Below are 14,016 nucleotides of genomic sequence, written 5' to 3'. Positions count from 1 at the left end.
ACCGTACGATTATGAGAGAGAGCGTAGTGAAGGGCTCTGGAAATTTAGATCACCTGGGGTTGTTTAACGTGCACTCAAATCTGAGCACATGGGACTACAGCATTTTCGCCTCCATCGAAAATGCAGCTGCCGCTGCCGGGATTAGGTCCTGCGACCTGCGAGTCAGCAGCCGTATACCTTAGCCACTAGATGCACCACGGCAGGGTGAGGTGGCAAGTTGTACCGCCAAGTTGCCGGAAATGTACCGGCAAGTTGCCACCAGTGCCAAAAGTAGAAGACTTTCATGTTCTCTCAACCGAACATCAACCAAATTGTCCAACGTAAAACTTGTCACAACCTAAAGGAGTTTCATACACCACACATGTGTTATACGCGCAGTATTTTTTTGACATTTGCTCATATCACACATCATGATTATCGTGCCGAGCTGCACTTGCAAAGACCAGCGAGTTTGCTGGGTGCAGAACGGACTAGTGTGACATCGATCCTGGCCGCAACCTTTTTAAATCTGTGTGAAATGCAATGTACGTACGACACAACAGCAAGATTCATCTGTTCTCGAACACCTCCATCAATTCTGTGTTCTCCAACAACAACATCACTTTTGTGTTTTACATTGAGGTGCTGAAACCCATATTCAGCAACAGATGTTATCAACGACTTCGGGTAGCCTGCCAACAAAAGTATTTTGCTGCTCAGCCACGTTATCTCGTATTATATGAGTGCAACTATTAGTAACAGCATTTGTCAGACAAAGATTGGCGATACCTCTTTTTACCAGCTTGGAGTGGGAGGAATCATAAGCCAAAAAATTCCTTTTAGTTTTTGGACTATACTTCCAGCACACAGGAACAGGAGGATGAAACAAGACTGTGAATCTAGAAACCTAATGAAATTTTCCTGGGGAACTTCATGCGTGAAACGAAAATGTGAAAAGTCTTTTTAAAGTAGTGAATTTATGTTACCAATGACATCTAAAACATAGTCACTTACCCCAATATTAGGAAAAACAACAAAATCATCAACATATCTAAAAAGGCGGTCTACCCGGTGATCATGAAGGCTTTGTCATAAGCGTTTGTCGAAATTGCCTAGGAAAATAATGCAAAGCACCGGAGCAACGGATGACGCTATGCATATACCGATTTTCTGTAAAAACAATTTGTCATCGAAGGTGATAAAAGTTGCCTACAGATAAAACTTTAGAAGTTCAATGATGTTGTCAGTTGCAAGGTCGCACGCACCTTGGAAATAGGTCTCGCCATGCGATTGATTGGCCTCAGGCAGAAATGAAGACAGTTCTCTACGGGGTACAGAATAATACAGCAATTTGATGTTAACATAAAAAGCTGTGTTCGCTACTAGCTCTCCAGCCCTCAAAGCCTAAACGAACACACTTTAACTGTCGATGTCACACGAATAATCGGGAACAAGAGCTTTTAAAGAGCCTTGAAGAAACCTACCGTCCAGCTTATGCCACGAACTTTCCTATGTAACAATGGCTCTCATAAGGCGCTCCGACTTATGTGTCTTAAGCGTGAAAAAGACAGAGCACATCAACTTTGCTCTTTTTCACCGACTACTAGGGTCTCAAGGTGAAGCTGATTCATGAGTTCAAGAGCATCCTTCTTTACTTTTGACGATTATGGGGCAACTCCCCTGAAATTCTTGTACAGTGCTTTTTCTTGCTTTTTGGTGGAATAAGTCAAAATGAAGTACTACAAAACCACTTTCCTCGGTGAAGGCGGTCTTGTAGTACTTTCTGGACGAGCACTGGATAAGAACTTCAAAGGGGTTGCCCTGAAACCGTTAAAAGTTAAGAAGGATGCTGTTAAACTCATGGAATAGCTTCCAGTTGAGGCAATGGGGAGGTACTAAGTAAGTGACGCCTTCCCTCGATGTTCGCGGTGATGTCCCTCTCTCCCTCGCCTGCCGCGCACACGACGCATGTAACCTCTCTCTTTTCGCCCTCTCCACCACTCAACGTTCGGGTGCACATCGATTGAACACTCATTCGGCTCGTTTATCTGCGATAGAGAGGACGCCGAAAAGTGAAGCTCCTTCACCCGCCAAAACATACACCGAAGCGATTTGGCCTCACCCTGCCGTCGCCGGCGTGTCGAGGGCTAGCAGAACCGATCGCGTTTGCGAATGGTGACGTCACCCTTGCAACACCAACAAGGCACGAGTCAGGGAAGCGGAACGCAAGCGTCGGCAGTGGAATACCAACATCGACGAGGCGCGAGTCAAAAACGCCGATCGCGTCCGTGCGCAGAACTGCTGCTTCGCCGCCTGTCGGGGTTCATTTGGGAAGTTGTCGTTTAATTTTCTTTGCAAATAGTGGTAGACCCCTTCACTGTCTTGTTAAAGAAAAGGTTACGCTACTGAATGTTTAGTCGGCAGAGCTTGTGTCTGGGGGAAGTACTCTTTCAGCATATTTTCCCAAAAAGGAGGAGGAATGGGACGGAAGGGAGGAAACAGCCATTCAGTAAGCCGAGAAATAAAAAAGAATATTTTTCAAGACCACTTTCGAAGCATCAAGTATTATACCTTTACGCTAGAAATTGAAGAGCGCGAAGTCTTCAACACTTTGTTTGCATCAAACAAACCAACAATTATTATTTGTGGTGAATTATTCTTCTATTTAGCACGAGAGAATCTGTACCCATCAGTGAATCAGATCACGGAATGGTAAAGTAAAAAAAAACGCCGCGAAACATTTCTGATCAGAGTTTTTATATCTGCAGCCAATATGAAGTCGCATGCTCACATGCTCTAAACAGTGAGTGCGTGGGTGATTCATGTTCAAGCACGGTGGTTTACTGCGCATGCGTGCACTCCGCGCGTGAGCACCCCGGCTTGATTTGGTCCAGTGGTGGCCGCAATGGCAGTGCCGTTTTTCACCGTGCTACTCCTCTTACGTCGTAAAGCACCGAATAGAGAGGTGCTGGATAGTAATATGCATAATACATAATTTTGAGGACTGGTACTTATGACAGCATCAGACTGCGCGACCACGTTCAGGTAATTGATTGACTCCATATTCCATAATCCTCCTTCAAGGCTCTTTCGCTAGCACAACAAAGCGGTTTCTGGAAGTTTTCAGCGTGGTTTCAAAATATATGAATTATTGTAGCAACGCGAAAAGAATGCTCGATTATGTCATCGTATTTAATGCTCTTTTCATTTCTACTGCGATTCAGTCGAACGTTCAGGCTAGTTGTCGGTTGGCGTCGCTGTTGACGAGTCATTTGGTGGTGACTCTCAAATTCTCAGTACAGGATAGGGGTATACTAGGTATAAAACAGGATATTTGCATTTTCCGGGCCAAAATGCTCACGTTTAAGTCCAAGAAACTAATAGAAAGGCCATTTTTTACTAATTCCATCGACAGCAGTATACGAAACAGTGCGCGTTCTGTGGCTGTTCTCACGTCTGAAACGTGAAAAGAGCCTCGACCGATTCTGTGCGGCTCCCTCTCGTGCTCTCGTTCCCTCCTTCAACTGTTTCGTGACGGGATGCTTACAATACAACTCTCACAAAACACGATGCGCTAGCAACAGCCCGCCAGCAAACAGCGAAATAGAGCGAGAATGAGTGTCGGGAACGGGATGACTGCTTCACTCCGATTATTATTATATTATCAAGCAATCTCTCTTCTTGCGAAAGTAATTACACATCACACCCAGGTACGAAGCCCACGTTGAAGCGAGAGCTAGAAAGGATAAAGAACTGTAAAAGCGACACAATTCGTAACAAAAAGAGGAAAAAAACAATTGTCACGACTTTGCTTTGTTCAATGACTCCCTCCGAAGCGCGGCAGCCCGATCGATGTGAAACGAGGCACACTAATTTGCCCCTTGTAGCGAACCGCGTCGCCTATCGACTGGCATTCGTTGCTTATAAGAACGTGTAGGCCACCCATGGCAAAAGAAACTGGTACTCGTATTGCCACGGAAGTTCTTCCATCTGTACTTCGATACAGGACATAATATTTAAAGCAAAAAAAAAAGTGGAGAGCGTTGTTGCTTGGCACTAGGCAAGACAAAAAAATTAAAATATTGCGACAAACAGGATGTAGAGTAGGGCATTTCTTCTCCACTAACGTGAAACCTGTGGAAGGGCAAAGCATCCCGTGTTTCGAGAGAGATTTTTATAATGAGGCCCTCGCCTAAGAAGAGTCATCTAGGCCAGGGTCTTTTCGCTCCCGTAACGTCATCGGCTATTTGGCGGGGTGACCGCTGTCTTTTATTGAATAAGTGACGAGTAGCGGAATTTACAGAACATTTGGAGTGCGCACTCGTTTATGATGAACCATAACTACGTGACACATCATGATGACACCGAGAAGCCGTGTCAGAATAATCAGATGGTTTCCACTGTTTTTACATGTCTCCGTTAACTCAGAAGTGTAAAAGTCGTTTAAAATGGGTCTCGGCAACGATTGCCTTGATATAGCCACGAGGCCGGTTTCACACAATCAATGACTTCTACCTTTATACTACAAGCCTTATTCACAGGGATAGAGTGTACAACGAACAAAACTGATTGATGATGCACTTGCTAGAGATAGCAAACCAGCGAAGCTGAAACATGCCACGCCACTGCTTATGACTTGTTTAATCTTGATGGTTCAATATTGCCTTCCTCGATCATTTTTAGCAGTTGTCCAGAAATCTTTGGTTATTTTTGGCGGCCAGTGCTCTTTCTGTCTACCCTGTTTCTTCTTTCCTATGTTCACGCGCTAAACAAACCTGCAAATATGTCCTTAAGATTGAGGCTTCTCCATTGGCGGTGTTGGCGTGCGCTGTCACCGTGGGAATGACGCTGGTGACAATGAAGAATATGACAATATTAATCATGGATAACGACTGGCTTGTGCCGTGTATGACATCCCGATATTCTCTACAATGCATATGATATCACCGGAACAAACCAACGACGACAAAAAGAACGTGCACAAATTACGTATTAGCCAATTTGAGGCTAGATACGATACCACAAAGTGGTCATTGTGAAGGCAAAATGAATTCAGAACTCGACACAACATAGCATATATAGCCAACGAACCTTAGTATACACCATTCTGTGAGTCATTTACAAGCGTGAGCGGTCAATGGCATGGGTGATTTGCGGTCGCACCGAATGATCCTACTGTTTCGCCTATTCATAGTCATTAGCTTCATGGATCTATGATGTTTTTTGTTTTACTTTTTCTTTTCAAACCATTCCAGCACTACACTATCCATAATTTCTACCGTAAACCAACGTGACAGAGCAAAATTGGTCGTACTTCGTCTAAGTTGCTTCTCCAGTAGTACATCATCTCTCTGTTTGCGTCCATTTGTTGACTAGAATATCCTCGCTATGTGCGACCAACAAGCTCAGACAAGGGCATTTCTATCTGACCAAGTTTTCACAATTGACAAACCCTTCGCGCACTGCATTTATATTCAGTACCCGAGCTTCTGATAAAAGCCATCGTATGTTGACACGCTGGCGAGACATCACCATCAACAGCAGGATCGAATCATGCACAGTGAACGAGTACAACACCTTTGTCTGCCCATTTTAAGTGCGGTGCACATTACGGACCTGGACCGTTGTATGCTGTCGTGTTCTCTTCGCGTAACGTATAGGCAAGGCGCTGTATAGCATAGCCCCCTGCAGCATACACAACAAGCGCTATAGCGCTAAGGGGATCTCTTCTTCCTTTTGCCCTTCCAGCGCATTGATGATATTATTAGGTGTGGAATGCTTTACGAGCCCAAACTCTCCAATGCTTCGTGACTTGGTGTAACGCAAGCAATATCATGCATACATACGAAAAAAAAAGGGTCACAGCTTTGTCGCAAGGGCGAAGCAATGAACGCGATAACAACAAACTCGAATGTCACGCGAATGGGCAAGCAGATAGAAACTTGCCCCATGCTGCTCACGCACTAATACAGATGCAGATTACAAATACAGATACAGATGACAAGTACAGATGAACAAGAATAGGAGGCTGAGTTGTTACTTCCCACAGGTCGTGGGTTCTAATCCCGGCTGCGGTGGCTGCATTTCTGATGGAGGCGGAAATCTTGTAGGCCCTTGTGTTCAGATTTGGGAGCACTTTAATGAACGCTAGGTGGTCTAAATTCCTAGAGCCCTTCCATTACGGCATCTCTTCTAATAATATGGTGGTTTTGAGACGTTAGACCCCACATATACATCAATCAATCAGTTGTTACTTCGCTGTGTCTTAAAAGCGTGCCCTTATCACAATCTTACACTGTCTGACTAGCATCCCTATAAGTTTCCTATAATCCTTGTCTGTCCCTGAAGCTTCAGGAAGCCGTTATCGTGAGAGTGCCATTCATCTGCGCGTCGCTTGTGATTGAAACATTGCGAACATTGTGATTGAAACTGTGCACAGAGGAGCGAAAAAGAAACCTAGTGCGTAAATTTCTTACGTCAGCCTGCCACATTGCATTTGCAAAGCGAACTAAATAATTGTACTAGTTTTCTCAATAGAATACTGATGTACGAGTAGGCTTTTATTTAAGTACATGTGTCTCCGGACATTTTTTAAGAGCTCTGCATTCGATATGAGGCGGCCCAACCTCAACTAGGGATTTGTATTTATTTATTTATTTATTTATTTATTAAAGGTACTTTCAAGGCCCGAAGGCACTACAGAAAGGAGTGGTTTGAACAATCGTAAGTGCAGTTAAAAAGTTAAAAAAAAAAAACAGAAAACAGGAAAAAAAGAAAAATTCTACAGGGCATCATGTATGGCGAGCTTGAAGTCTTTTTGGTCCGTTATACAGGCGATGGAGGCGGGAAGGTGGTTCCAGGCGGCGCTTGTCCTTGGCACGAATGAATCATTATATAGTCTGGTGCGACAGGATGGTAGGCCCACCTTAAAGCGATGATCCATCCTTGGTGATATGAAGCGAGGTGGATGAAACAGGGCGTCCTTCAAATGGCTGTTATAATGATAGATTTTGTGAAAAAGGTTAAGGCGAGACAATGTGCGGCGCAATGAAAGATCAGGCAAGTTTAGGGTGCTCTTCATGGATGTGACACTGGAATGACGTGAATAATTCGATAAAATGAAACGTGCTGCGCGATTCTGAGTGGTTTCGAGAGATTGAATGAGAATGGCATGAGTTGGGTCCCATATGGCGCATGCGTACTCTAATTTTGGTCTGACCAATGTTTTATACAGTGTTAACTTGAGTGACGATGGCGCAGAGGAAAAGTTACGGCGCAGATAACCAAGCATGCGGTTAGCGTTGTTAATCACATATTCTGTGTGTTTATTCCAAGAAAGATTAGAAGATATGTGAACACCAAGGTATTTGTAATTGTCAACAGATGGTAATGGAATGTTATTGAGGGAATAAGTACGCGGACAGTGGGTGGTAGAGCGACGTGAAACTTGCATGCTCTTGCATTTAGATATGTTAAGTGTCATGAACCATGTGTTACACCATGCGAATATGCTATCTAGGTCGCGTTGAAGGTTAAGGTGATCGACATGACTGGTTATTTTCTGGTAGAGGACGCAGTCGTCTGCAAAGAGTCGGACAGTAGAAGAAGAAACACAAGAAGGAAGATCATTAATGTAAATTAAGAAAAGGAGTGGCCCTAAAACGGACCCTTGCGGTACACCAGATGATACTGCGGAATTAGATGATACTGCGGAATTTAACTTCTACGCCGGAAAACTCCCTGTTTCCGGGAAGACGCTCTGCTCGGCTTGACCACGTCCATCAAGCTCTGCCAGCTTGCATACAAAAATCGAACGCCGACTCAGCTTTATAGACAGTTTTTTAGTTGCTACTTATTTTTTTTCTCCGGTCTGTTTTATCGGCAGAGTTTTCTTTTGTCATCTCTCTATCTTTTCTCCTCTCTACGTTTCCCTTATATCTGTTTTATCCTTCTGAAGAAGTAGGCGCAGATGTTGCAGCCCTATAAGCAGCAGTTGTGGGGATGCTGGTTCTATATTTCTTTAGTGCGTAAACCCGTGCTTGCGCACATACTTGGCCAGCTACTAAAGAGAAATTTGCTTAAGACATATATTACAATATAAGCACACAGGTCCTTGCACATAAACAAGACGCAGCCAAAACGTACGTGCGTATGTTTTAAACCCACCTCGATGCACTTGCACGCTACTTTCAGGTGTTTGATGGGTCTGGGACTTGTAAAAATACGTAACACATTTCTAGTTTAGAAGTTCAAGGAAAAAAAGCAAGTTTGAGAATATTGTTACCCACTGGTATGAATGATGCGTACAAAATCAATTTGGCTTTTTTTTTGTGCGCTAGGAGCGTCACTACGAACTACAGGTGTCATGCCGCCTATCGCTGGGTGTTCTATAAAAGGTTTTCCTTGTCACTCATATCACTTCTTTCACTGCGCGATTGAACGAAGGTACATGGGAAGCAATGATGAACTTACCAATGCCATGAGGGCGACAAGCTCTCGATCCGTGATGCATCGGTGGACAGTGTCTCGTATGAAGTAACAGAATATTGGCCTGAAAGTTAGAGAAACTTCGTTTCATCAGCTGTACGAAGGTCTGTTTGTAAATTATAAGGGCATACGTGAAGTACTTTTATAAAAATACTCGGTTGCACTCGTATACCACTACTGAGCAAGAACAGTTCAAATGGCCGATTATGAAATACTTCTGCGAGAGTACTGTGGGTTGTCTTATGCTAAGTGGGATCATATATTCTACGATGCGAGAATGGCTTTTAAAGGTTTTTTTTTTCAAGCTTTTCGACAATGCCGAAACAAGCGGTGCTTCAGTAAGCACCAGGTTGAAAAGACATCTTTCAGTTGTCTCGCAATGTCTCACCTTGAGCTGGCTGTCTGAAACGCCGTTCAACTAAGTTAGTTATAGAAAACCCATCCACAATCAACGTGCCGTAGTATTTCCGTGACGGCAGCTTCCAAAGCATTTCCTCCGCACTAGAATCCAGCTGCGAGTGCTTGATTCTAGCACGAGTTTGCCAAGAAGTTTCAAACAAATTATGCCACGTCATGTTACGCCATGTTATGTCACGTTATGTGTAGAAATTTAAATTTCTTGAATACTTTTGTTCCCTCAACTTGTGTCACATGGACAGGTTTTTATAATGAAGAACTTAGAGTGGCTGCGTGACGGTTATGCTACGTGTATTTGTGGAGAGCCTCTCTTTCTTTAAGGTGACAGACCTTGTTTATGGTGTCTACTTTGCAACAGCAACAATATTGCAAACGAAGATTTGGGTCACGCAGTGCGACTAACATGTTTACACACATCTAGTTGAAGAATTCCGCTGAGTGATGTTAAGCTTTGAAAACCGCAACTGAGTGTGGTATATTTGAAGTAGTGTATTTGCTACAGCAGGTTATCACACTGCCATATTCTATTTTCCATGCTGGCAGAATGCCATCTTGGAAATTTTTATTTTAAGGAACCTAAGTTAGAGCAACTACTTACCATTGTCGGCAGTGACTATTAAGACGCTGTGCTTGGTGCTCCCGGTGCGTATAATCAAGCACTAATGTTCGTATTCTGAGAGCCATGCAGAGCGGCAGAACGGTGATGCCTTGCTCCTTAGAAAGCAGAGCACACACAGAGAGCAGACCGCAGGCTGCGAGCCACTTTGACCTTGCATGACCTCCTCGGACATCGCTGGAAAGTTGGCAGCTGTTACAGTCAATAAAAAAAGAAATATACGGAATAATATAGTTTTGCGTTCAACACTGCTCTCTATTTTTTGTTGGCGAGAGAACGACAAGTACTTCATCATGTTTTTTACAGTAATAGACAAGAATGACATGGTGTCTTAGAGTGGGCCAGCTTCATGGGCCATTCTGTGCTTTTCTCATCTGATCACAGAGCACCACTCGAAAAGTGGTTCACAAGCACAACAAGTAGCTGAGTCTTCAGAAAAGAAAAGTATAAGCTGACTTGTGAATTAGTAGAAGTGTATGACGTTGATTTCCGGAAAGAAAATATTGTGTGTGCTTCTTGCGGGACACTTTAAAAATTGAACCTAAGAGTTTTTGAACATTATGAAGGTGCAGGAATTTTGCAAAATTAAAATAATGTTATCATAACTATTTTTAGGTGCTTTGCCTAAGACCACTGTCATTGGCTTGTTAGACCCTCGTAGGTTTACCATATACGAGAAATAAAATGGCAGCTGTTGTTGGGCGCCTTTCTTCTCAGTTATTCATTAGTCTGCTTCTAAGCGCGCTGTAGCCTTTCATGATCGTGTCCACGTGCAGCTTGTGAGAAGTTATTGGGACAACAGAACTACCTATAGCACATGAAAAGTATAATTGAAATGCGGTTCCGGCCAATGATCATCTTCATTTGTGCAATGAACTCGTAGTGCCAGGCGGCGTCACCTTCGGTACATATGAACAGATGCTGCTCACAAAAAAACGTTTCTTTAGTAAATAAGTGGGATACACTCCACTGCACTTCACTTTCAGGGAATTGTAAACACCATGTACCGTTCGCTGCACAAGTGTGATGAGAACAATACTTCAATGACATGACAAAAGGAGCTAAAACTAAAACCTCTGCATAGACGCGTTTCATTTTTATTTTTAGGAAGCAGCGCGAAAAACTGACGGTTTACTTGCAATATCACTTCAAAACATTCACATCTCACATTTCATCGAACTGGAAATTTTGCTTTTTCAAAACCCCAAACATCATGTTTGAATTGGGGCAGTCATTAGGACCCTCTTCTTTCGCAAAGCTGCGGTTCCTAACAAGTACTGAGTTCTGCCCGCTAAACGTTTCCCCGATTCAGTTTCAGCCTAACGTAAGAATTGCGTGCTAATGCATGACGCTGCAACTTCGGCCTCTGGAGCCAATTAGCAAGATTGCTGAGAGAGCTTTCGCCTATGCCACTGTTGAGTTTGCTGACGTGTGACTTTTTTTTATGCGAGTGTGTGCATGCATAGGCAACGTTTTTGCCATGCAATTCTGCTCCGAGCATTCAGCGCGATTGCCTGGCGGAAGGCACGCTGTGATCGAAAACGCGTCAGCTTGCACTTGCTACGCAACGCTAAGAGCAACAGCAAAGCTAGTGTTGCACCACTAGTCCGACTGCGTTCTAAGTGCGAAGCATCTCAGGGGACCAGGCTGTCGCATGCTGTCGTCTTCGCTTGTCATACAGGAACGAAACCATATATAGCATAGCAAGCTGTAGCATACAAGGATTATATGTATGGCTCGCACCCACCCTAGTGCATTGACCAAAAAACAAATAGTTTATAAGTAACAGTGATCACACAGGAATATTATGACTAATGAGATATAAAATATATATGATAAATTATTGATCCTAATATAAATACTCGAGATCAAAACCAACCTGATAGAATTAAACAAGCTTTCTTTCGAGAAACAAAGAAATCAGTGACAATGATATAATGCGGATGCCCACAAAGATAGAATATCTGAAATAATAAAGTGCAATCTATTTCGAATAAACTCCGCTTTTATAATCTTTCTCCTCAGTAGTTTAAAGCGGTTTACTAACAATAAATAATGCTCGATTGGTGCGTCCTTGCTACAGAATGAACAAATACAAGGAGGAGCCAAACCAGCTCCATGCATTTAATAATTATTCAATAATTCTATACACCATCTTCAGAAAATTCCATAGATTTCAAGCACTAATGATATCCTGGCAACTTTCCTCATGTCGTAACAGAGATCTGGAAGCTTTATTCACTAGACTACACTGTCGTCTTCCCCCACTTAAGTTTAATTTATTCACAGCAGGCTTGACTCTTTCCGGCTTTGTTGTTTTTGTGGAGAAGAGGAAACTGTTGAATGTTTCTTGGTCGCTTGTCGAAAGTTTTCAACATTGAAAAATATACCGCTAGAAATGCCGTTACAAATCCCTAGATTAGCTTTGACAACATCAAATTTACTGTCCCTAGATGCACATGCCCTTGGGCACGGCGACGGAAAGTTGTGTGAGGCCATGCAAGGTTTTCTCGAACAGTGAAAAAGATTCACCCAATATCCTTAATACCAAAACGTTCTCAGTTAACTAATGGAGGCTACAGGAACAGTCTTTGTTATATCAATCATTCATTGCTATTTCAGTAAATATAAATGATTCAATCTTCTTCTCCAGAATATTTTACGAATAATCAATATTTGTGTTGTTTTTTCCGCTAGTATTTAAATTTATATTCTTTTTTTTTGTTAAACTACCCGATTCCTATCCAGTCTATCAGAGTGAGTGTGAGCAAAAAATTTAGGATCTACCTAACTTGGGTGTGTTCCAATATTCACTATAGACGGCTAAATAGACAGCTAAATGGACAGCGGCCATCTTAAGTTCCGTCCTAATTTTCACGTAGCCGGCAAAACAGACAGCTCCGGGAAGACCGCGTCGTAGACAAATACGTTGCAGGGTACTTTGCTGTCTAAAGAAGACGGCGGTTCAATGAATCGCTCAGATAGATCGAATCTCGCCGGAATCATCGCCTGCACACAAGCAGACGCTTTTTCAGACGCTCAATGTGCGTAACGTTTATTTGTTTTTGATTTCAACACGAAATGAGCCAGCAAATACAACTGTAAAGTTTGTTTATTTTAGCTTTTTTTTTTGATGCGAGGTGGCGCATCGTCGCGTAAAAGCCGTCCAGAAGTGTTCTAATTCTCGGACAGCATGGGCTCGGTGCTGTCTTCCAAGCAGTCTGCGTAGACTGTCTATGTGCTGCCTAAGAATTGTAACACAGCCCATATTTTAGAACACGACCGAGTTTTTTTGTAAAAGTAACTTTGTCTGCACATATTCAACAGAAAATTTTACGCCAAGGAAATAAGTTGTGTTCATACTTGCTTAGACTAGTGATCAATGTTATCCCAGTATCATCAATTATGAGGGATAATGTTGTAATATTTGAGAATAACGAACCACTGAAAAGCGTTTTCCCGATCCAAAAAACTTCCCCTTCCTCTGGTCCTTCGAGTGCTATGATGATATCATGTACGGACTTTATTACTATGGACATAAAAACTACATAACAAGAACCACGCATAAAAATTTAGAAAGCGATCAAGTAATAAATAGATAGAGAGTGAAAAAAACATAGTAAACATCAGAAAGAAATAAATAAAAAGATGAAGAGAAGCAAAAAAAAAAAGGCTGCCCAGCTTCCACGTTCTTTCAGGCTTTTTGCGTAAATACAGAGAAGGTGCCTTATTCTTTTTCGTTCTATCATAGTTGATGAAAAATGCACTGGTGAGGCTAGCGGCGCTAAATATGCACCAAGGTCAGGGTTTTCCTAGCTGAAAACTATCAACAGTGGTTTCCCTCTCTCTCATTTTGTATGCTCCCCGTCCCTTACGCTGCGGAGTGCTATAGGATGCAAAGTTAAAACTCAGGGTTCTACGCCTTTATTTTGATATGACCGTTATCCATCATGCTGATGAAACTGAATGAGGACCTATTACCAGCATTGTATTTGGCACCAGGACATAAATACATATGCATTTGATCTACACAATATAACCCTGAAAGTTTTGGGAGGAAATTTGTGTGCGATATAACTAAGAAAGAACTGGCTAGAAAAAGAAGAATGTACTCACACACACAAACATACATGCACGAAACCACAGACACACACACATCTACTTACGTAGACCGACATACACGTACTTAAAAAGTGAGCTCCTCGATTGCTTTAGTAGTCTTCTCGTAGATTTGCACTCATGGCATCATATACTGCCGCAACTGTTCGACCTGCAGTTCACGTCAAACTCTGCGGATAAGGAGCTAGGATGCTCGACTACTGACCCGAAACGATGGTCGCAGTTAGATTAAGGCAAAATGGTAGGGGCGCATGTACTGCGCGACATCAATGTACATTTAAGAACATAGATGGTCAAACTTTCCGGAGCCCTCCGATACGGCGTCTCCTATATTCACCTATCGGTTTGAGACGTAAAAGTCCAAAAAGTATTATAACTGCAATTGACACACATATCTT

At 42.7% G+C, this 14,016-nt stretch overlaps 1 protein-coding gene across 1 annotated transcript in view; it reads right to left on the bottom strand.

Annotated features, from left to right (window-relative positions):
- LOC119170845 (protein O-mannosyl-transferase TMTC1) overlaps positions 1-14,016 on the bottom strand; it is an 85,513-nt gene that overhangs the window by 59,188 nt on the left and 12,309 nt on the right. Inside the window, exons 3-4 of the mRNA XM_037422116.2 lie at positions 9,482-9,691; positions 8,452-8,530 (exon numbers count right to left, since the gene is read on the bottom strand). Of these exons, the coding sequence (XP_037278013.2) occupies positions 8,452-8,530; positions 9,482-9,691 (289 nt within the window). The remainder of the gene's footprint in view (positions 1-8,451; positions 8,531-9,481; positions 9,692-14,016) is intronic.

Source organism: Rhipicephalus microplus, chromosome 2 (genome assembly GCF_043290135.1).
Source record: "Rhipicephalus microplus isolate Deutch F79 chromosome 2, USDA_Rmic, whole genome shotgun sequence".
Classification (NCBI taxonomy): domain Eukaryota; kingdom Metazoa; phylum Arthropoda; class Arachnida; order Ixodida; family Ixodidae; genus Rhipicephalus; species Rhipicephalus microplus.
Note: the sequence above shows the minus strand (reverse complement) of the source record. Positions and strands in the feature narration are given on the sequence as shown.